The 24049-nt window shown below is 40.4% G+C and overlaps 2 protein-coding genes across 5 annotated transcripts in view; both read right to left on the bottom strand.

Moving 5' to 3' along the window:
• Position 1: 1 nt before the first annotated feature.
• Positions 2-6145, bottom strand: yy1b (YY1 transcription factor b). 2 transcript variants are annotated; one of them, XM_034899918.1, is made up of 5 exons: positions 5379-6145; positions 4171-4333; positions 3456-3516; positions 2562-2720; positions 2-1103 (listed from the first exon to the last, which is right to left on the bottom strand). In XM_034899918.1, exons 1-5 carry the CDS (start codon positions 5968-5970, stop codon positions 921-923), a joined length of 1158 nt encoding a protein of 385 aa, XP_034755809.1. In that variant the 5' UTR covers positions 5971-6145; the 3' UTR covers positions 2-920. The 2 variants fall into 2 exon arrangements, with proteins under 2 accessions (XP_034755809.1, XP_034755810.1); XM_034899919.1 differs by having other exon boundaries at positions 4171-4321; positions 5379-6143.
• Positions 6146-7589: 1444 nt separating this feature from the next.
• The window catches only part of evlb (Enah/Vasp-like b), a 52345-nt gene continuing 35885 nt past the window's right edge, over positions 7590-24049 (bottom strand). For 2 of the 3 annotated variants that reach the window (XM_034899930.1, XM_034899928.1), the window contains exons 3-13: positions 23225-23402; positions 17753-17819; positions 13183-13250; positions 12755-13002; positions 11987-12087; positions 11786-11825; positions 11400-11451; positions 10150-10207; positions 10005-10065; positions 9750-9807; positions 7590-8504 (exon numbers count right to left, since the gene is read on the bottom strand). In XM_034899930.1, the coding sequence (XP_034755821.1) occupies positions 8467-8504; positions 9750-9807; positions 10005-10065; positions 10150-10207; positions 11400-11451; positions 11786-11825; positions 11987-12087; positions 12755-13002; positions 13183-13250; positions 17753-17819; positions 23225-23402 (969 nt within the window). In that variant the 3' untranslated portion in view covers positions 7590-8466. The remainder of the gene's footprint in view (positions 8505-9749; positions 9808-10004; positions 10066-10149; positions 10208-11399; positions 11452-11785; positions 11826-11986; positions 12088-12754; positions 13003-13182; positions 13251-17752; positions 17820-23224; positions 23403-24049) is intronic. The other variant, XM_034899929.1, reaches the window with a different exon arrangement.

Below are 24049 nucleotides of genomic sequence, written 5' to 3'. Positions count from 1 at the left end.
GTATATTTCAACAGGGTTGAATGAGCCGTTTTATTGTGGGCAGTTGAGATACATGGGTGGAAATATCAACAAAGGAAGTTAATGGTTGACGTCTGTACATTACATTCTGACGAAGTAAGTGATGGTCTCGCAGTCAATTCAGTGTACACTCCAGATACTCCAACTGAGACACGCTGGGAGCAACTTCATGTTATTACTCATTCATTTGTGTAAAGACAGGTCATAGAAAATATAAAGCAAGTCATGACTAAAAGTTTCATTGGTTAACACTTTAAATCACACCTCTATGTCTACGTAATTTCAATACAGCCATACAATACAAGTATACACGGTTATTTGTGGTTAGAGAAAAATACAACCGAAGAGGGTATGGAAATGCAAACATACAGCCGTTTTTAAACTTCTCATACAAGTGAAACGGGTCACGAGGCCGGGGGCCTACCGGTATCATATGTACGATCTCATAATGCAGGGGGGGGGGGAAAAAATCACAATTTTACTGAACATAGCCTGAGACAAGTGTACAATATGCACACTCAAGGAAAATAAGAGCTATGTGAGAAAATAAAAATACTAATAGATTGCTGCTTCTCTCCTCACTCTGGTAAAAATAAGTCTCTGATGTTTGTCCATGAGTTCCATCTTCTGGCAGCGGAGTGCCACTGGAGAAACAAAGGGACTGAGTAGGCCGGGGATTTGGGGACTAGTCGCTGTGTTCCTCGTCCAATATGACAGCAGAAGGAAGGGGACACAGGAAAACTAGCTGAATTTCAGTGTTTTTAAGTCTTTTAATCTGTCAGATTGTTTTCATATAAATCAATAAGTCTTAAGCGTGTCATTCCGTCCTCTGAAGAGGTTTCATGTGTGCCTCCGCGATGCTCCTTTCCCGTCGGTGTGGCCTGGCGCTGGTGGATGGGTTCTCATTGGTTATTTTTGGCTTTGGCGTGTGTGAGAATGTGAGACTTTAGGTTGGTCGACTGCGCGAACTTCTTATTGCAACCGTCGAAAGGGCAGACGTAGGGGCGGTCTCCAGTGTGGATCCGCACGTGTGTGCGCAGGTTGAAGTCCAGGGAAAACCTTTTCCCGCAGCCTTCAAATGTACACTAAAAAAATAAATAAAAGAAAATGTAATCAGTTTTCACGCTGATCACACAGTATTATGTCACAACATCTTTTCTTTTTAAATTAGCCATTCGTTACGCAATCCCCCCCCCAAATTGCAGCTTAGCAACGACGGGCCTGTCAAAAACTTTACGTTACCTGAAAACAGTGTGTATTTCTTCCTAATGGTTCTCACTTTGAGTCATTATGACCACTACTGTCAGAAACATTGTGCCAAAATATGAACAATAACATGGCTGTCAACAGGCTTCTCTGCTAATGGAGCTACCCACTGTTACCTTGAAACTATCCAGCAAATAGTCGGTACCGGAGAGACCTTGCCTGAAACCGGTGATTTAACATCACCACACATAGTTTAACATAAAAACCGCTGAATGAACATTCCTAGTAGAGATGGGCAATACATCATGATATGAGACTAAATATAGCCTTGTTTTAAGTGTCTTACTTCCTGTTCTGAATAAAGGGGCTTTTATTTTGAAAGTCACCCGCTGCCACCTTAACTACTGTTCCTGCTACATGGGATGGAAAAAAGGAGAAACAGTAACGCGCACACAGTGAAATATATGATGTTTTAGCACCCGTTCAAAGGTTAGTATTCCTCATAATACTGTAAAATGAACGCGGTGGTGGTGTTGAACAAATCTAGCTGCTTCTAGGTTTGTTTAACCCTCGTGTTGTCTCACCGTCAAAATTAAAAATCAACACTTTTGTTGACACCTTTTAATCGCAGTTTTTTATTTTTTCTTCCGTTTTTGTTCCTTTTTTCAACATTGATACTTTATTTCAATGTTTGTCACTTTTTTTACGTTTAACACTACGTAACACTAACCTTTTAACTTTAGTTTTACAGTTATTTTTGTAATTTATGGTCAATAAACCTCATTTGTAGGAAATTGTACCTAATGTTTGAGTTAGAAAAGCAGAAGTTAAACTAAAATGAAAGGAATGGATGTTGATGGATAATCACAGACTGGAATATGTCAACTTTTACTCAATACTATTTCAAAACCACTTCAATTTGTTTTTCAAATGCTACAACATTGAATAAGACGCCCCTAAATTAATGAAAGTAGAGATTTGTACTTGGCAAAGAGCGTTGTGTGGAATCAATCATGTTATTTGGGGGAATTAAAAAGAACGTTGATATAGGAAAACAGGTCAATCTGACCCGAGGACACCATGAGGGTTAATAGGCTAATGCTAGTACTACACTATGCTAATGCTCTGAATCTATATGGTAAGGTAGCTAATGCATTTATTGTTTGCTTCTTTTTGTAACCAGCTCTTACGTTGGTTTTGGGATTTCCAATAAACCTAAAATCCTCAGTTCAAGTGTCAGACCATCTGTCGGAGGGTATGCTACAACTGTGATGGGCTAATGGGCGTAAAATGTTAAAATTGTGCAAGTGTATCTGTGCGTTAGTTGTGTTGCCGACCTGGAAGGGTTTCTCCCCTGTGTGAACAAGTTGGTGACGTTTGAGTTTGGAGCTCTCGACAAACGCCTTGCCGCACTCGGCGCAGACGTGCACCCGGGGCCCGTGGGTGTGGAGATGCTTCCTCATGGCCGAGTTATCCCTGAACATCTTTGTGCAGCCCTGGGGGCAAAAAAAATGGTACAGCACGGAGTTAACAAACAGCACAGACACGTTAATAGTGTGGCAGACTTGTAATCTCCGCTAGTGTCCTGATGCGTTCTGCAGCTACACATGGCATACAAAAAAGCTTTTATTTCTGATCTAGCTGTATGTATGGTGTCTTTTTGATTACTATGTGTATATTTGAACCGTTATTAATGTCCTAACCTGTAAACAAGGTTGTTATTTTATTACTTCTCCCTGCCGTGGTCTAAAATCATCTAACCAAAGGACAACTGGCCCATTTCCAGACATGTTGATTAATGTGTGCTGTCCTTTATAAATAAAAAGTACAAATACATCTCTGAAGTGGTGCACCAAAGAGGTTGTGTGTTTTCTTGTATATTAATGCCAAGTGTCCCCATATTTGTTTGGTTTCCTTTGATCAAAATGAAAGCCTGCGAAGTGGAGCTGTATCTATTCTTCCCTGAAAACGTAATGTATCGATAACAGCTTCACACTCTAATGGCAGAGTGCTCATATAGCAAATAACCTCACATCAGCTGAGTTCAGATAAGGCTCCACTGTTCTTGTAACTCCATGAAAATCAATACACTTGAGTGCTTTCTTCTCTTTTTAATAACCTTTACATAAATGTTCAGTTTGACAGACTATCAAACCGAGACTATTAAACAGGAACAGCAAACTATTTTAGCAAAGTAGCGGCATGGTTCACGTGGGGACACCGTCACTCACTTTATGAGGGCAGGCTATTGTCCGGGGAGCATCGTCCTCTTTGACTTTCCGGGGCTTCATCCTGATTCAGAAAAAAAAGAGAGACATGGTTTGGGGTTTAAACAAACAAAAACACACTCGTCGCAAAGCAAAAGCACCCGTGTTAACGTCCAGTCTGGTTGTACTGTTGATTTGATTTAGTTAATCAATAACCAGCGTCAATAGGAGGTTGTTTGTTACAGCGTAAACACCGCCACTAAAATCGAAGCACTCAGCAAAAAGACTCTGTGAAGTAATTATGGGGAGTAATTACATAATGCCCACTCACTACGGACATTCACTGATCTCTGCATGAAATAAGCCTGTTTTAGCTGACATTTAATAGTACAGATATGCAAAATTCAAATAATGTTAAAAGTATATCAAAATCTGCAGACAAAACATGTATTATGCATTCTTTTGACATTACTCAAGTGAAACAGAATATCTTATTATTGTGTAGAGGGAGAGAGCAATGTTTATATCACGCTATATTCAACATTTGTGCATTTTTTTAATGATGACTACATTTTTGACAGGACAGCTCAGACATGACAAGGGAGAGAGAGGGGACATGACATAGGACCCCCTGCACATAGACATGCACCCCATACCCGGTCACCCTTTTGCAAATTTATCACAGTTTGTATTTTGGGAACAAATGATGCAGAGACAACACACACACACACACACTCACCTGGCAAACTCGGCCAGCTGTTTGGGGTCTGAGAGGTCGATGCCCGGGATACCACCAGGGGGCAGCTTCTTCCCTGTCATGTACTCGGAGTAGTCTGGTGGGGAGTTCTCCCCGACGATCTGCTCCTCCACCACTGACTCATGGTCAATGTCTTTATTGTCATCTAGGAACACATTACAGAGACTGAACCGATAACACATTGGTGTTTCCCTAGCAACAAGCCTGAGGGAGGGCAAAAACATCAGCAGGCCCTTAAGGTTATATCAGGAGTCACATTATTGTTGTATAATTAATTTGGAATTACATTAATAAAAAAAAGATATAGTTCCACATATTATTAAATTACTACCTACTACTCATAATGTTGCAAAAATGTAATAAACAAACATTTACCAAATTCGATGCTAATGATATGAGTGAGATAGCTGCTCAGACCTCTCAAAACCAAAATTAACAGGTCGATTATCAGTAAGGAATACAGCAACCACTCGCTATTCTGTGAAATAAAATGATAAAATCTCATAAATGGCTCTTGGTTGCTTTATAGGAGCCCTCTCTCCGTATAATGGATTAACAGCTGGTCAACATTGCATTACATTACACGCAGGGACATTGCATTACATTACACGCAGTACCACCACTCTGCACAGAGGCAGCAGTTGCCCGATACAGACGCAAAGCTTACTAGTGAACCAACGTTACCACCAACAGCAACAACCAGAGCTAACTGCTAAACTAATTACTTATTAAATAGGACCTGCCTCACAATATCACTCAAATTAAGCTTTCACATACTTTACATTATCCTCCGGCGCTACACCCGCTGCAATTGAGCGGCGTTTGCGCCACAGTTTTGCGGCCTGCAGATATCAAAAACCGAGCTGTCTATATCTCCCTCTAGCACCGCCGCCATCTCTGCCTGGCCGCGACTATCGCCATTTTTTCGAGGCCGCCGCCATACTTACTAGTCTCGGGGAATATGGCGGCGCCCAGCAACACCTAAACATGGCCTCCCTTCAAAACAAAAACATTTCGATATGATACAGTAGGGTTTTGAATCGAAAACTTGCGTTATTTGTCGTTTTTCGAAGCGGTGCGACGTACCACTCCAGGAACTAGTCTGGTGCAGCAGGACAACGCCCTGGCAATGAGGCCTCATGCGGCTAACAACGGAGCGGACAGACACAGCTGTGCTAACGTTTACTTACCCGATGCCCACATTGTTACAGAAAATTCCCCCTCCAGTGTCTTTATTTGCACTTGCTTCTGTTCCCATTTTCTTCCGCCAGCCTCCGCGCCGCTTAAATAGCTCTTTTTGCCCGCTTTCTTGCCACCCGCGCCGCCTCCCCGTTTCATCCGACCTACTGAGCTTTTCCCAGCCACAGTCACCAAAGTTTGTTCGATGTACTCGTCCTCCACCCCCGGAGTCGGTACCGGGATGAGGATCTGGTCCTCAAACCCGCTCCCGCCGTCTGTGTGCAGGTCCGAGTCATCTCCACCGACCACCTCCTCCCGGGTCTGGACCAGGATCACCTCCTGGTGATGGTGGTGGTGGTGATGGTGGTGGTGGTGGATCGAGTTGGGGTCGTCCGAGACCAGCGGCTGGAGCGCGATCATGGGCTGCCCATCGTCGTCGTCTTCATCGTCGTCGTCGTCTTCGTCGTCGTCGTCCCCGCCGACCACCGTGGTCTCGATAGTCTCCACTGGTATCGTTTCCACCTCTATCTCGTGGAGCTCCACGATCTCGGCCGGCATCTCCGAGCCGTCTGCCTCAATGTACAGCGTATCTCCGGATGCCATGTTGAAGTCCGCCAGCTTGCTTGTCTCATTCACGCCGTGTTGTGCTTCTTTTTTGACTTCACAAACACACTCACACACCCCCCAGCGTTGCTCGCGTCTCTGTCTGTTCTCCCTCTTCTTCGATAACAACTCTCTGCACTCCGTCCCAAGGCAGTTCTCGTTGCCACTATGTTCTCCAATACCAAAATATCGCGAGGATAGGGTGAACCCAGCGATAACGTGACAACTGTGCTGCCGGGCTACATGGGGTGCTTGGCCACGCTTTGTTGAGGTTTCCAAAAGCCATTTTCGGACACATAGTTTGAATACATATAATTTAACAAATAATTTCATAATAAGGTCAATGGAGTGAACATAAGATCTAATTGTTGGACCGGTATTTTAATAATAAAGCTGTAACCATTATTTGACTTCACTTGTAGAATTAATCAAATCATAATTGTCTAATAGGCCTAAAATAGCAAATGTTCACCACAAATAACCAGATCCCAAAACCTGAATGGGAGGAAATGGGATAGCAAGCTCTGTAGGCCTTTTAAGCAAACATTGGTAATTTTTAAAACCACTTTTATGATTTATATAATATACTTTGATAGTCCAGCTCAACTGGAAACGTGCAGTTTTAAAACAAAGAAAAGAGCTCATTAGGGGTTTTGTCTTTTATTAACAGTTCTTTGACCTGTGACCTCAACTTTTCACATGTATTAAAGCTGTGAAATTGAAAGTGAGAACTCAACCTTCATGTCTCCTAGTTGTCTCCAGTGCATGGAGGCGACGCAGTATTTAGGTGGCTAATAGGCCATAGCTTTTAAAGTGTGTTGTTTTGGTTAAATTATACCTTACAATAAGGTGGCAGCAACAAATTCAAAAATAAAAGGAACACACCACGTGGTTGAATCTATAAATTGGTGTTAATTATTAATTCAATGTTAGAATAAACACTTTCGCAAATACACACTCTAAGAAAAAAAATCTGTAAAATTACAGAAACAGTGCCGGCAGCTCATTACCCGGACTGTCTGCCGTAATTAAAAAACAGATGTTTCAGTTAAATAACTGTGTCAATGGTAAAAAACAACAACAACACTTTCTGTTATATTGTAAATAAACAGAAATATACCTGTGAATCACGTACAAGGGACTTTTTTTGTTAAAACTTACAGTTATACAGCTGTTAATTTACAGATATTTCTTAGAGTGCAAGGTAAATAAATCCATGAATACATAAAAGAACTGTACGACATGGTTATCTGAGTTTATCTTGGATTTATTTTGGCAAATCTAATTCCAGGACACCTTTGCATCCATTATGTGCAACACATTAATAAAAAAATATGGGTTGCACAGAAACATCCCAGATGTTTCACACTTCTCTGTGCTGCACCAGCTGTAATTTATGGCACTCATTCAATAAGCACATGTTTATGGTGTTGAGACATATTCGCAACACAGGCTTCAAAATAGCACCCACACAAACACAAAAGGAAAGAGACAGCCTCGTTTCTCCAAATCGTTGTTCACAGTTTTATTTATATTATTTTTAAACTTCTTTTTTGTTGTCAAACCAGGAAGCACTTTTTCATAAAAGCAGAGAATAAAATGAACAATACGTCACCATATCCTTGCAGCCAATAAACATTTTATTAACAACATGATCACAAATACTCTGGTGTATTCTTTTTTTTAGTTTTTCGTTTATAAGATTGCAATATTCAAAGAAGTTTATTTCACCCTCGTTTTTTTTTTTTTTTTTTTCTGTCGTGGTTCCCCCACACAGCTGTGTTGGAGAAAAGGTTACAAAAAAAATACCTTTAAAAAAATGTTCCAGGTTAGATGGTGAGACATTTGTGTGGATGTGCTTGCTGCTGTATCTAAAACAATTGAAAACAAACAATATAAAATACAAAAAGCTGACATAAACTGATGTGCAATTATAATTACCAACATTATCATTACTATCATATTCTCATGATCACCTTCCTCTTTATTACCATGTACTCACTACACTACTACAACTTATATCAACATTACATTGACAATCGTAAAAATGATAGTAAAAATAATGAAAGTGATAGTGATAATAGCCTTATAATAATCATAATAAAAAGTTTAAAACAAACTTGTGAAAAAAGAAAAACAAATCCTTGGAGTTTTATCCATTCTCCTTCAGGCAGAGGACAGAGGGGCGAACTGGGAGGGCGAACAGACAGGAAGTGGGAGGAAATCAGAGGACTCAGTGCAGAGTGTGCCCCCTTCACGTCCAGACAAACCAACCAATGATACACAGACGTGTGTGTGAGGTGTTACAGCGACGCTGCAGCGGTGCTGCAACACCACAGCTGAACAGGATGAGTAGATGTCACAGTTTGGGCCTTCATTCCTTCTCTTCCTCCTCCTCTTCCTCCCTCCTGCTCAGGGCCACAGCAGCTGCTGCAGGGGCGATGGTTCACAAAGGTGGTTCATGTTGGGGGGGCAGGGGGGAGTGGCTCTGAAAGATTATGTCGTGCTAATTCGACTGAGTTCATGTCTAATGGCTGTAGGCAAAGGAGAGAACACAGAGGAACAAGGTTAGGTTGATAATACCCTGTTAACAACCCTCATAACACAACACTCTGTCTCTATTGTCCTAAGTGGGGACCTGAAGTGACAAGTTAAAGGGGCACTCCACTGATTTTACATGCAGCGGCTTGCATAAGTTTCCACCTCCATGATAAAGTTGAGTTAAAAAAATAAAAGTAAAACAACATCTTTTGGAAATTGATCTTAACGCCTTAATAAAAAAAATAGGAAAATCCAACCTTTAAGTACACCAATATTCTTCGTGAATGAATAATGTATTGTATATAAATTAATGTTCTTCCTTAGAATACAGGGGCAGAAGTACACACACCCCTATGTTAAAATACAGGGGCAGAAGTATACACCCCCCTATGTTAAATTCCCATAGAGGCACAGGTCAATTATTTCATGGATCAGGATACTATGCATCCTGATAAAGTTCACTTGGCCTTTGGAATTAAAGTACCCCCCCCCCACATACATACACACACACACACACACACACACACCCACACACACACATCATCACATACCCTTCACCATACCTAGAGATAGGCCTGGTGTTATTTCAGTAAGGTTAATCGCTGGTTCGATTTGCATTGAGAGATGATCTTATGGAAAGTTCCCCATTCCCCAGAAAATAATGCATTCATAAAAAAAAAAAAAAGTAATACAATTGACCCTTTCAGTGATATAGACTGCAATAATAGTAGTAATAAACAGTCCAATAAAATGAGTTGTTTGCATATTTTGTTTGCACGACCTCTGACTAATATGCTAATTCCTTTCAATTTCAAAATCTATATGTTTATTATACATTACATGTGTTGTACTATGTCATATTTATTCAAATTTAAGGATTTCTTTGTAAAGGATTATCATTTTTGCTACAATATTTTGTGTCAAAATGTAATATTTTTCCAAACACAGAATACTTTAGTGATAATCACATTGTAATAACCCAAGGTAATCTTATTGTAATGATGCTTGTGTGCGTGTTTTAAGCTTTGATGTAGAAAGTTTCCATGTTCAGGTTTCTGGGACTTTAGTGCAACCTAGTGTTCAATTCTCTCCAAGAGTACCCAACTCCCAGCATCCTACTGGTTACATTTTTAATTAAATATTCAGTAATATAAATTAGGGGAGCAGTAGGAGAGAGAGAGTGTGTTCCTAAATGTTGATTGCCCGTCTTTAGTGTACCAAGAGAAAATTAAACATACCATCGATGATTTCATCCTTCACTTTGTGCAATTCACGAAACACCTCTTCCAAGATTTCCTAAGGAGGCACACACACATAGATAAGTGATCATAATCCATCACACAATTCTGCCTTTACTGTGGAAACATTTGTACACAGGAAGCAGATGTATGGAAGCAAATTCACTTTTGGAAAACGATGGAAAATGATTTCTTGAACAATTCAGTGGTCTGACTTTGAGTAAGTCTACAGCCGTCACAGTGGGTTTTCTTTACCTGTTTCATTCTATCGAGGTCTAACAAGTCTGCGTCACTGGCACCCCCGCCGGGTCGTACCCTGCATGATAAACAAAAATCATTTTCTTTCAGATTCATTGCCTCACAGACATATTGAATGAGCTGTGATGTTCCCAGCTCTCACCTTGAAACCATTGACCTGTCTGCAGAGTTAGCTCGGTCCCAAGGCTTCTTTGCACCATCTGGACATCAGGAACAGAGTCAGAGTCAAACAGCAGGGATTTACTGACATTTCCACATGGTAGATATTATGTAGTCTCCTCTGTAGGTTTTCAATTGCCATGAGTCTTCTAGTCTGTCAGGCTTTCACAGAAATAATTTCATTTCATTTTTAACCCTTGTGTTATCCTCGGGTCAAACTAACCCGTTTCACAGTGTTTTATATCCGAAATATGGATTTCTTTCAACCAAATTGCCCCAAAATAACAAATGATTCTATACAACATTCTTCAGGTAAAATCAAGGATTACTTTCTTTGAATTTATGGGGTGTTTTATTTTATCTTATAGCGTTTAAATTCTCTTTTTTATCAATGGTTTCAAAACAGTATCCGGACTAAACTTTGACATCTACCCATCTGTGATCCTATTAGTCCAAATAATTCAAAATGTCTGCCATTTTTAACTAAAAATGTATGTATGGTTTGATATATTTGAGGTTTGCTGACCATGAATTCCAAGAATAAGTGTAAAACCTATCATCAAACCAGCTCAGGTTTTTTAAAAAGCCACCAAACCCTGGAAAAAGTGACAAATAAATCAGTTTTTTTTAAGGGTTAAGGAAACTTTAACCTTTATGTGGTTTAAAAAAATTAACACTTTAACTCTACATCCATTACATTTTCCAATGTTTTTAGTTTTCATTACCACCACCTGACCTAACTACCACTAGTTTTACACTACTTTTTGGAATTCCTGGTCAGTAACCCTCATTTGTATGGAATTATACCTAATATTTGAGATAAAAAAGCAGAAATTATGAATTATTTGGACTAATAGTTAAGATCAGAGGAACGTATGTTGAGTGGATGAGGTTAGTCAGGATTCTGGTTGTATTTGCATGGAATCCATCCTTTTTTTGTGGTAATTTGGTTAAAAAGAAACCCACATTTTCTGATTTTTAAAAAGGGGTCAAATTAGGACAACAGTAGGGTTAATTATATCAGAAGGCATCATAACTTATACCCTTTAATGACAACCACCCAGCACCCGGTAGGCTAACATACAGTACATAGATTCTAGATATTAGTCAGATATGTTTGTCTGTGTATGTTTATTTTTCAACATTACTGGCTGAGACGATAAGAGATGCCTAAAACATAAAAATACACTATTTTTTAATGTGACACTGTTTACTGTGCTCAGTTTTTCCCACCTGTGGCATTCTGTCCACTCCGAGTGCTGGGTGACGGAGAATTTGGGTCATCCTGAAGAAAGACAAGGATTTATGAGCATCACTATCTCCCCCTCTATCATCATCATCATCATCATCATCATCATCGACGCTCTCATTTATTAATACACATTGATAGTACAGCTTTCTTTTATCAGATTTTCTTTGTAATTTGTTCCTCATTGGTGCAGGCTAATCAATGTTTTCATCTCAATGCAACTGAAAATGACCATTCCTGAACATTACAACGATCATTATCATACTCATCTAATCAGCAACATGATCATGAGCCCTGTCTCAATCAACATCCTTCTGATCTTTGTAAATCACAGCGTGAACTCATGAAATCATCATCACCCTTCACTCACATTTTGGCTGTCGTCGGGCCTCTCTGAGGCTAATTTCCTTCTGGGGGAAAGAAGAAGCCTCAAGTGAGAACAAGGCATGTCAATATTTCTAATGATAATAGTAATCAACCGTGCATTGATCAAAGGCTTTAGTGATCAATGACATCTAATGTGGCTGCAGGATGGGGATGGAAAAGGGTTTTCTGAACTCATTGGTCTGACCTTCGCGCCAACAGGGCGTTCATCTCCTCCATCAGTCCTCCGCTTCCTCCACTCGTTCGGTTGGCTTCGTTTTTGCCGCTTGGAGAGCTTTCGTCTTGGGGCTGTGGAGACGAGAGTCCAAAGTTACTATAACTCTGTGTGTCAGTCAGCTTTGGTAAAGATTCCCCAGTTACATCCTGCTTGAATGAACTCTCCTGTTGTCCTCGGGTCAAATTGAACCGTTTTCCTATATCCATGTTCTGTCAATCTTTTAACTAACCAATTGTAATTCCCGAAAATAACATGATTGATTCCACACAACACTCGGTGGCAAGTACAAATCTCTACTTTCATAAATTTTGGGTTGTCTTATTCTTTTTTTAGCATTTGAAAAAAAATAACTGAAGTGGTTTCCAACTAGTATTGAGCAAAAGTGATTATCCATCAACATCCATTCCTTTAATTTTAGTCTAAATAATTGCTAATTTCTGCTTTTCTAACTCAAACATTAGGTAGAATTTCCGATAAATAAGGTTTATTGACCATAAATTCCAAATATAACCGTAAAACTACAGTTAATAAGTTAGTGTAATGTAGTGTTAGACGTCAAAAACAGTGACAAACATTGAAAAAAAAGGTCAAAAATGTTGAAAAAAGGAACACAAATTTAGTACATCAATAAAAAGCGTCAATTAAAGTGTTGATTTTCAATTTTGACGGGAAGACAACACGAGGGTTAAAGAAGTTTGGTGAAGACACAAAAGTCCCAAAGACAAACTGGTGTCTCACCCTTTGGACGCGGCGCAGTTTGGCTCCGGCGATCATAGCGGCGAGACCCGTATGGGCGGGGGGTTCGTCCCCCTGGCTCCCTTCGCCCATGGGAAGTGGGGGTGGGAGCGGAGGTGGGGGGGCCCCTGCTGAAGGTGGTGGGGGTCCCGGCGGTGGTGGAGGCGGAGGAGGGCCACCCATGTTCATTGGGGGAGGTATCACTGGGGGGGCCACAGAGAGCACAGCAGGGTGGCCTTGGAAAGGAGAACCTGGAGGGAAAGGGTGACGTGTGAAGATGGAGAAGAATCCATCTGTGTGTGTGTCCCTGCCCTCATAACTGGGTATTTGAGTTCAATTGCACTTGATCATGAAAACATATTTTATTGTTAATAATACAAAGAGTTGTACTTTATGCATTTTAGATGAAAAGTACTCTTTAAAGTGAGTACCTGAGTTGGATGTCCGTCGCTCCCGCTCCAGCTGTGCCTGCATCTGCTGCTGCTGCTCCATCATCTGCCTACAGGGAGATGTAGGAAACACGGCCTGTCACTTAATATCACAGATGTCACGTCGCATCCATAATTCTTCCATTTTACTATCCATATCCATTTTACCACTCTGTACTCACACATGACTGACTTCACTGCACAGCCTACCCCCAGCCCCCGGATTACTGTGAAATACTTATATGTATATTAAAATATACTAAATATAGATATACTATATACTAAAAAGAGAATTCTGTGCAATTTCATTGCAATGCAATATTTAATATTTAACCATTTATTTAATTACAGTGCATGATGTGTATACAAACCCTTTATCTTATCTTTCTTACTATTTTATATGCTGTGTGTATATAGTTGCTCACATCTCTTTTTTTTTCTTCTGCACTACTTACATTTTATATTTTTATATATTTTTTTATATTTCGGGTTGACACTGTAAAGGTTTTGCTTCAATCTCGTGTATAATGACAATAAAGGCTTTCTATTCTATTCTATTGTAATTTCACCACTGGGGATCAATAAACAGTATAAATTACAATACTTATAATAACATAATACTATTTATTCCAGCATTCTTTGTGCTATGCTCCACAGTTAAAAAAATAACTCTCACAATTTACTCCTGCACACTTTGCACTCCTCATTGCACTCATGCCTCTATATTTTTTTCTGTTTAGAGTATGTATATATTAGTGTGTATATATTGTTTGGTTGTCTTGCATGTGTAAGCGCATCGTGAGCAACGATGCTCCAAAGAAAAATTCCCTGGCAAATAAAGCTGATTCTGATTGGGATTGTGATAAATGATTCCATTTTAAAGGAACAGTGCAGCTAACCATCTCCCAGCAGCAACCAGAGAAAAGGCCTTCTGCTTTAAACACTTCAAAATCAACACTTTTATTGAAGCTTTTTATCAATGTTTTGAATTTTTTCTTACGTTTTTGTTATGTTTGTCACTGTTTTTGACATTTAACACTACGTAACACTAACTTATTAACTTTAATTTTACAGTTATATTTGGAATTTATGGTCAATAAACCTCATTTATAGGAAATTGTAGCTAATGTTTGAGTTAGAAAAACAGAAATTAGGAATTATTTAGAGTAGACTAAAATTAAAGGAATGGATGTTGATGATAATCACAGACTGGAATACGTCAACTTTTAGTCAATACTATTTCAAAAACACTTCAATTTGGTTTTCAAATGCTATAAAATTGAAGAAGACGCCCCAACATGAATGAAAGTAGAGATTTGTACTTGCTAAAGAGCGTTGTGTGGAATCAATCATGTTATTTTGGGGAATTAAAAAGAACATTGACATAGGACAGTGGACAACATGAGGGTTAATAAGAAACAGTTATTAGTACAGCTTTAAATTCTTAAAATCATGATGCAAAAAACATTTTACCCAACGCAATATTGGGTGCATTTTTTGCAGGGAAGGTAATCCTTGAAAACTAGAAAGCGGAGGTAGCGGAAGGGAAGGGACAACCGGCCTAATGTCAGGCTTTATTCCAACACTGGATTTCCGTTAAACCAGATTAGTGTTTCTATGACTCCACTATTTTGCTAAAAAATTGCATTTATATGGCGGCAGATGGGATGACGTTTTCTGTTGCTGTCATCATACTGAAGGCAGCTCGGATTTGTCGAGCATGTAGACTTTAACATGACTTGCCATCTATTTGTCTACATAGTGAGCTTGGAGCATGAACTAAACTTCCTTCTCCTCATCTGTCCGAACCCACATCACTCTCTCCTTCATCTCCACGCTCCACCTTTTTAACCACCACCCCTCCAAACTCCCAGCAAACCCTCCCCATCTTTCCTCACATCTCTGTCTCTGACGGGAGAAGCATACAGTATGTGTGTCACGACTCAGGAGAGAGCGAGAGAGAAGAGACAGCTCATGGGGAGGAAATGGAATTTTCCAGCTGTGTCTTGGAGAGGAGAAGCGCTGAGCCAGCAACCTTCTCGACGTGACAGCAGCGCGCGCACCGGGAGCTGAGCTGCTGAGCAACTCTGCCCCGCTGTCGCTGGCGAGAGAGCTCAGTCAAATTCATTTGCGTCCCCTGACAGACACACACATGTGTGTGCACACAAACTCCAAAATCCACACGCATAAGCACACAATCTGCGCTCACAATCACAGACGTAATCCTTTGTGCCAAAGGTTCAGTTAAGCAGACATGGGATCAGGGAGAGCCAGTAACTCCCATCATATTTGTCCTCTTAAGCCCCGGTAAATGGAATTTGGATGAACCAATAGGCAGAGCCAAAATAGGTTTAAAAACAGCAACAAAGACCTTGTTGTGTCTGTTTCTGAGGTGGGAGACAGGAATCATGGCCATAATGGGAGAAATTCAAGCCCCTTAGTAAACCATGGAAACTGCCTCAAGCATCCATTCCAATATTATTCTGCCACTATGATTCAGAAAAAAGAACATCTTGTGTTAAGCGTTTCGAAAGGTCTTTATCTGACTGTTAGCCCCAGAAGTTGCTGTGAGGCAGACAGAGGGCTCAAAGAGAATATGAATACAAGACATTAAGGGCAGCTGTCTGTGTGTCTCCGTTGCTAGAGTGCGTCCTCTCATTCTGCATGACAGCTGGTTGGACACACGGGGGCTGCACTCGCCACCATAATCCCAACCACTGTGCTCGCTTGGGCTGAGTTCACTGAAGGTTCATCCACTGGTTTGGAGATGATTCAGGTAAATGTTCTGAACAAGCCATCCTAGCTGCACTAATATTCAACAAGTCCCACCAGCTCTCAGCCAACTTGTTGTCATGAGCGATGATGAACACCGTTTTGGTTATGTCACACAAGAGATCTTCTGTATTTGTCTTTTTGTCTCTGCTCTTCTGGTTTGAAATGGACGTGGCTTTGTTGAAAAAGGGAGATAGTGCCATCCAATCAGAGTTTAGTAGCATTTGAATCAAAAAGGGATTGCTGGGTTGGTTGCTATGTGGCCAGGCTGCTGTCAATCAAATCAAACCCACACTAGCTATGTTACCATCCACACGTTTTTATCCAAATTAAGTGATATAGACTTAAAAAGGCTTTACGGAAACAGTCAAATTCAATGGAATTTTATGAACATCGACTAAAAGGAGATGCCTTCAGTCTCATCTGATTCTATCTTGATCAATATTGGGCTTATGCAATAAACGCTGATGGAAATGTTAGTTGCTGAACAAATAATGAATTGCGATTAAGTTTTAGGTCATTTTATGGTTGCAACCCACCACAAAAAAAGAAGAAGTTGTAGTTAATTTCCCCCAGTACTTCCTCTCTGTCTGCACACATAGAGGGTTTGAACAAAGACAGATGGAAGTGGACGGACGAGGAGACAAAGACTTCCTGAATTGAATCTATCAGGAACTCGTGAAGGAAATGGCCGACAAAGGTTAGGACAAGCCTCGGGACGTCCCGCGGAGTCAATGGAAGACGCTCAAACAGCGAGACATGTCTCAAAAAAGAGTCTTGAAGCGGTGCCGGAGGGACATTAAAAGGCAAGTTGCATCTGCATCGTCATAGCGATGTGATGATAGCGTCATTGTTTTCTTATCACAACTTGATATGTTGCTATCAGCTGGCACATGAGCTCTATTATAACTTGTCCCATGTTGATCATGTGTTGGTAGACATGATCCATTTTGTCTAAAATAAACTTCACAAATGTTTGTTGAATGTTGTGCGATTCAGTGCGAAAATTAATGGAAACACCTTAAAATGTGTAAAATCAATTTGATATACGAACCGTAACACAGCATGTGACGTCATCACCACAGGTTTTTATCGGCTTTAAAGCCGTTGGATGGAAACAAACTTTCACCAGCTTTATTCACATGAGTTGTTTTTACCAAACTTTACATAATTTGATTGAAGTGGATGGAAATTTAGCTAGCGTCCTGAAGCACATTAGCTTAATAAATAATCCCTATGAACATTTTACAAACTTTGATGTTGATCACGATGCTAAGTTAGCCAATATTTAAAGGTGGTATAATCAATATTTTTTATGATAACAATGTATCAAATGACTATGTTAAAAGGGTCGCTAGTAGTGACATAATTATCCCCGGACTGCTCTACGGAGCATTAAAGCTTCTTTCTTTTGTTGGTTGATTCTTAACACTTTCGATGTGTCACTTTCAGCGGGAGGAACAGAAGACAAGCCAAGCTAGCAACTAGCTGGTGACATAGCGAGCATTTAGCTGCTAAAGCGCCAGGTACTTCCTTCAGAAGATGATAGAGACCAAAAACAGAGCTAAAAGGAAAGAAACACAACTTCAAATAAATGCTAATGTTGCTCCCTATCTGCTGGATGTGTGAATGACTAACAAGTTCACCACATCACTGTTGTGTTTCCAGCTTGTTGTGTCCAAAAATCAGTTAACACAAGTTCATGTTACAGAGAAGTACTGCACTTCAGCTTTAAAGCCAAGTTTAAATATATTTTAAATATTGTTAAAGCATTGCACAGTTTTCACTTCAGAAACTTTACCTCGCTCTCTGAACTTCCATCTCATCTGAGGTCGGTCCATTCTGGACGTGGCGCTGGACAGCTGGACCTAAAGACGCAAACGAGAGCAGAGAGAATGGGAAGCTGACCTTTATAATCGGTTACGAGCAGGGTAATGTTAATTAAAATTAGCGGCAGACAAGACAATTAACCACCAAACGACAGGGAATGAAACAGCAGTTAATCATTATGTCCTCTTTCTTCTGTAATGACTGAGTAATGTGCAATGAAAAGCATATTAATCCCTCACGCTAGGTAAATGAATGTTAAGGGATTCATCCACTTTACTTGTACAGTTGAAGATAAGCAGAACATATTACAAAGTGTGTGTGTGTGCGCGTCTGTGTGTGTGTGTGTGTGTGTGTGTGTACACATAACAGAGAGCTACTTGGTCCTGCTGTCGCACTGCTCATGTGCTGTTTACTCTTGTTAGCCACTATGTGCTATTAGGGATGCATGATGCTCCATGTAATTCTCTATACTGTCCCTCACACGCACACACACACACACACACACACACACACACACACACACACACACACACACACACACACACAGGAGTCAGCCAGAAACCTATGAGTATTATTCTGTGATGAAATGCAACTTGCCAGTGGGTTAAGTGTTCTGAAAAGTAAGACCAGAGTGATGTCTGGAGTGTGTTTGAGCTGCTCTCTCATGCAGGCCGGCCCTAAATTAAGAACAGAGGAAATTCTGTCGCCTGCGGTTGCCGACTCATTGACAAAACACACTGCGGCTTCTGTAACATCTGCTCTTGAGGTCAAAGTGACAGACAAGAGAGATTTTGAGCATTTGTTCACTCATACCCTTTAGATAAAAAAAATTAAACTCTAAAAGCTCAAAAATGCTTTATCCCTGCTTCTTTCGTCAAAATCAGCTTGGATGGTTTTGTGTTGCAAGACGTGAAGTCAGTTTATGACCGGAAGGTTCAATGTCAAACATTTGTGAGTCTCTCAAGTATTTGCCTCTCTTGCTTATGATGTGAGCTACAAGGCCCTCGGATGTAATCCCTGTAACACTGTAAGTGAGATCTGCAGATGGAGAACCAGATAGACATTGTAATTAATGTAAGACGCGATAAGATGAGGACAAAAGGACGTCAACTCCAGGATTACAATCAAATCAGAGTGAATCATCAGTTTTCAATGAAACCTCTCTCATCACTGAACTCCCCTGGCACAATATTAATCTTCAGTGTTACTCCTGGGAAGAACTTGAGCACCGGCCTCTTTTTAAAATCCAGAAATGGGGCGTCTTTTCTAAGTTATGGGAGGAGAGGACAAAAGTGTTAGGGCTTTAATTTTGTTGATTTCGGCTTGCTTTACTATCAAACGCTAATGGAAGTTGTTGATGTGTAAAAAAAACCATTAACAATAGTTCCCCCCCCCCCAATTGGTTTGCTTCCTAAGACGCAGACTGTCTAATTAACAGTGTCCCTTACATAACAGTTTCACAGCTCTACACAGTCGGGGCTTTTCAGGGTTAACACTCACTGACGACCTTCTCCATTTCTTACATGTTCTAAGTGACTCTTGGCGAGCCGATGGTGCTGATGGCCGCCATTGATCGAGTAACAGAAACCTCAAAATGACACAGGAGGACAAAAGACCTGACTCACTCCTACTATCAGGTACCTCGTCCCATATAGATATACATGCACACACATACACAAATTACAAATACTGTGTTTTACTGATTAATCTATATGTTAATTCATGTCTTTTATCTTATTTTTTTAAACTGGACTGAAACAGCATAACATTTTCTTAACCCTCATGTTGTCCTCGGGTCAAATTGACCCATTTTCAGTTCTTCTTTTTTTTGTCACAAAAAAATGAACCCTAACCCTATCCCTAAAAATGTCAAAAACGTCGGAAAAAACACCAAAAACATTTAAAAAAGTACCAACAACATTGAAAAAGTGACACAAATGTGGTAAAAAGCGATAATAACGTTGAAAAAACTTTTGTTTTTCATGGTTGACGGGAAGACAACACAAGTGTTAACTTTATAAGAGATGTCCCCATTAATGGAAGTTTTAACCATGTACTGTATGTGTTATCTATTTCCATTTATAGTTCAATAATGGGTTTTTTGGGGGTCTGGAGTATCTGCTGGTCCCTGTGATTACAAGAGTCTCACTGTGATAATCCGGGACAGGACTCCACGTAAAGCGCTTTTTACACTTAAGGTGCATGTGGAGCCGGGCTAGCTGCCAGCTAAGCTAAGCTAACTGTCTCCTAGCTTTAGCTTCATATTTAACATACAGACATAAGAGTGGCATTGCACCTTTCGTCGGTTGCATTTGAAATTATATTTCTGCAGATAGATTCCTGACAGAATGTTGCAGAACTACAGTGGCTTGAGAAAGTTTACACCCCCCTGCTAAAGTCCATGGGGAACTTTCTATAAGATCGTCTCTGAATGCAAATCAAACCAGCTATTAGGATAACTGAAATAAAACCATGCCAATCTCTAGGTATGGTGAAGGGTATGTGATGATGGGGGGGGGTACTTTAATTCCAAAGACCAAGGGAACTTTATCAGGATGCCTGATCCATGAAATAACTGGCCTTTAATAATTAAAATCTGCCTGCCTCTTTGGGAATTTAACATAGGGGGGTGTATATTTATGCGCCCTGTATTTTAAGGAAGAACATTTATTTATTTACAATACATATTCATTCACAAAGAAAATCCTTAAAAGGTTGGATTTTTCAAATTTTTTGGATTCAAGGCATTAAGATCAATTTCCAAAAGATGTTTTCTTTTTCCGCTTTTTTATCAACTTTAGCATGGGGGGGTAAACTTTCTCAAGCCACTGTAAATACTACATACACAAACTACAGGATTCAACACTGGTGGTTCGCTAACACAAGATCAACTTCCAACTGTTGCTCATGTTGCATTGTTGCTTCACCACTGAGAGAACTGTTTACATGCATTCTTTTTTTGAGTCGGGAAATTCACTTTTACTTAATTCAACAAGCGTCTGTTATGACAGTTGAAATCACTTCTGTTAACGAATGAATGCTGCTGTCGAAATAAGAATAAGGAAATGGTTAAATGTGTCCTTTATTTTGTAAGCTCCAGTTTTTTCATCTAAAATAAAGCTCTGAAGTAGTTTTTTCGAAAGTCATAATGATTAAATAAGCAATGCTCTTTCTACTCGTGTGGCTCAATAACTTCAAAATGGGCCAGTTTGTACTTTTACTGAAGTATTTAAGTTTTTATATATAAACACAAAATGCTTTTAGAACACTGTAGCAATAATACAGGACAGAAAAAAGGCAAAGTTGATTTCATTCATTTGTCTTTGGCCTCCCCTATGAAGTTGTAATACCGGCTGACGGCAACAATAAGTCACCCACTTGTTGAAATGGACACCACAACCCTTTATACGCTATAAACACAAACACACACACTTCAAATACAAAAGCCATATACAAGTTCAGACACACAGCTTTAGTACATACATGACATGCTGAAGAAGAGGAACCGGCTGTGGCAGACACAGAGGCACTGACAGACCCACTCGCCGCTGACCATCTCTCGCCTTCAGCTGCCCTTCCTCTCCCTCCATCACCTACCACTCTATCTCTCTCTCCTCACCTGCGTGCCTTCCCCCCCTCCTCCCCTCCTCCCCTCCTCCCATCCCAGCCACAGTATCATCTGTCATCTTCCTGTAACCCACACCTCTATGCAGCAGCAGCAGCTCAGCGAGCATCTCTGGTTAATGGTTCAACAGGTCGGGTTTGTCTGTAGGCTGCGCTGCCTAATGCCCCTCACACACACACACACACACACACACACAACCACACACACACACACACAACTATTACAGCAAGCTGATTAACATGCATCTCTGCTTCAGAATGAGCCAAAACGTTTAATTTCTTACACAGCACTGTAACTTATCTTCTTGTGTTTTATCTGCTTTAATTTTTTTTCGAGTTTTTTAACTGATTTTGTGTAAAGCACTTTGAATTGCCCTGTTGCTGAAACGTGCTTCACAAATAAAGCTGCCTTGCCTTGTACAGATTTTCCAATAAGATATAAAAATCTCTATCTTCAGTTTCTTTTTCTTCTTTCTAAACTGCTAAAAGGCAAATAAACGTCTTAAAATTGGCTACTTAACCTCATAAACAGACAAACTCTCCTCATATGAAAGATGTGAAAACAAAAAAGCTATCGTAAAGCACATATCAGCACATATTTACTTAATTAATGACTCAATTTTAAAAATCTGCTCATTATTTCAGCCCTAGAGCAGAGCAACCCTTACTCCTGTTCTTTTCTCTCGTACTATACAGACGACAGCATAGAATTAAAATATTTCTATGGGTGACAGGAAATGTCTTTCTGACGTAGTATGGAAATAGGCATGAGAAAAGGTTAGGTGTTGACCTTCTTACCACTAGAGGGGGCAGGCACACCTGCTTTAAGTGGAGGGAAAACATAATTTTAACCTTGGCTTAACAAGGTGTGAATGTGTCTAATAAAATCCCTTTGAGCACACAGATGCTCTACAAATCCGATGTTTGCCACAGCGACAGTGTGTGTGCGCTGTTTCATTGCGAGCCCGTAGCATTGAGGCTATCAATCAGTCAAATGTGTGTGTATCCTCCTCTGGTGTGTTTGTGCCCTCGTGTTTGGCTGCCGTCACTCGAGCCTCTTTGTTCCCCGTCCCATGTTATTAGGCAGATGAAAAGATCTGCTCTCTAGCACGGCACCCAGGGGAGAGCTTCTCAATGACTCATTAAATGAAGAAGCTGGAGGGGACAGCAGGGGGAGACACACTGCTGCTGATGCTCGGGTGCTGACTGGCAAGCTGTGATACACACTCTGTCTCTCCGTATTTCATCTTAACACTCCCCAATTAATATTTATCTGTCTCGCTTTTCCATACACTCACACAATTGCACACACAGAGCTCCAGAGGATAAGATTGCCCGTCCCAAAAATTTCAAAGTAAGGCATTAAGATCAATTTCTAAAAAATCAACTTTAGGTGTGTACACTTATTCTAGCCACTGTATGTTCAACCTCAATTGCTTTGTGTCGTTAATATAGTCAGATTTTTATTTTTTTATCTATTTGGTGATGACCAACTAAAAACAGATGCCCCACAACGCAGAGGGAGTAAGGAAACTGTTGTGTGTGGGACAGTTGTGGGACATCACACCAGTTTTCATAACCACTGTGAGTCCATCAGTGGCTTCCTACTGCACTCTGAATTTCTAAGGCATTATTGATATACTATATTAACAATTTGCTGGCTTTACAGATTACTGCACCTACAATATAAGTGTGGTATGATACAGTCACAAAAATAACACTACAGGTAAAAGGAAAAATAGATATTTTGGATTCTGTGGGTGAACTGTCCCTTTTAAGCATTATTCAAATGGTTGTGATACAGTGTAGGGAAACACACCTCCATCCTGAGCGCTGAGGACGTTAAGAGCAAAGAGCATGGCGTTGGAGAAGGTTGTGGCCTCCTCCTTGCTGGCGAAGTTGAGGCCGTAGACCTGCCTGGCGTCCCGCCACTGGTGGAAGGTCGGGGTGGCCTGGTTGTACTTGAGCCCCTTCACTATGGAGTAGTTGATCACCACCTGTGAGAGAGGAGGAAGAGGGGTAGTAGGAGTGGGTTCTTAAGGAAACGCTGCAAACAGATGTTTTTACACACACACACACACACACACACACACACACACACAAACACACACACACTTTGAACCAACATAAGCCGCTACTATTATCTCCAATTAAACGTGGTTTCTTGTTGCCTCAGCTCCTTCACACTCTTTCTTTCTCTCTCTCTCTCTCTCTCTCTCTCTCTATCTATTTATTTTGCCTTGTATTGTGGCAGGAGAAGACATATTTAGCTGCTAGCCATGCCGTGCTTATATCTTCCCCTAATACAAAAGGAAGCTGTCTGTCCTCAGTGGAGGTAGTCAAGCCTGGTATATCTCTTTCAAATTTTTGGAAATATAAGGTGCTTAAGTCTTCATATTTGATACATGTACATTGGGATAGGTAATTCTGTTTGGATATCCTGGTGGCAGTGTGCACAGACACGTTCCTCTCTTGGTCTCCACACTTTTAAATGGCGACCTCTTTCAGTTTCCAGCTCATGGTCACTGACTCTGGATTTTGTTAAAATTTGTATTTCTTTTGTATTTTTGTTGTTGATATTCAGCCAATTGGATGTCTTTGTTCAGGGATTTATAACAGAGGAGTTTGTGTTGTATTTCATTTG

The sequence above is a fragment of the Etheostoma cragini genome, chromosome 18 (assembly GCF_013103735.1).
Source record: "Etheostoma cragini isolate CJK2018 chromosome 18, CSU_Ecrag_1.0, whole genome shotgun sequence".
In the NCBI taxonomy this organism is placed as follows: Eukaryota; Metazoa; Chordata; class Actinopteri; order Perciformes; family Percidae; genus Etheostoma; species Etheostoma cragini.
The sequence above is the reverse complement of the archived record's forward strand: the minus strand, read 5'-3'. Positions and strand labels throughout refer to the sequence as shown.

Coding starts and splice junctions, on each gene's coding strand:
- yy1b (XM_034899918.1), bottom strand. CDS start 5,970: ATGGCATCCGGAGATACGCTGTACATTGAGGCAGACGGCTCGGAGATG. Junction 4,334..5,378: donor TGTAACAATGTGGGCATCGG/GTAAGTAAACGT, acceptor ATGTGTTCCTAG/ATGACAATAAAGACATTGAC. Junction 2,721..3,455: donor CAATAGCCTGCCCTCATAAA/GTGAGTGACGGT, acceptor TTTTGCCCCCAG/GGCTGCACAAAGATGTTCAG.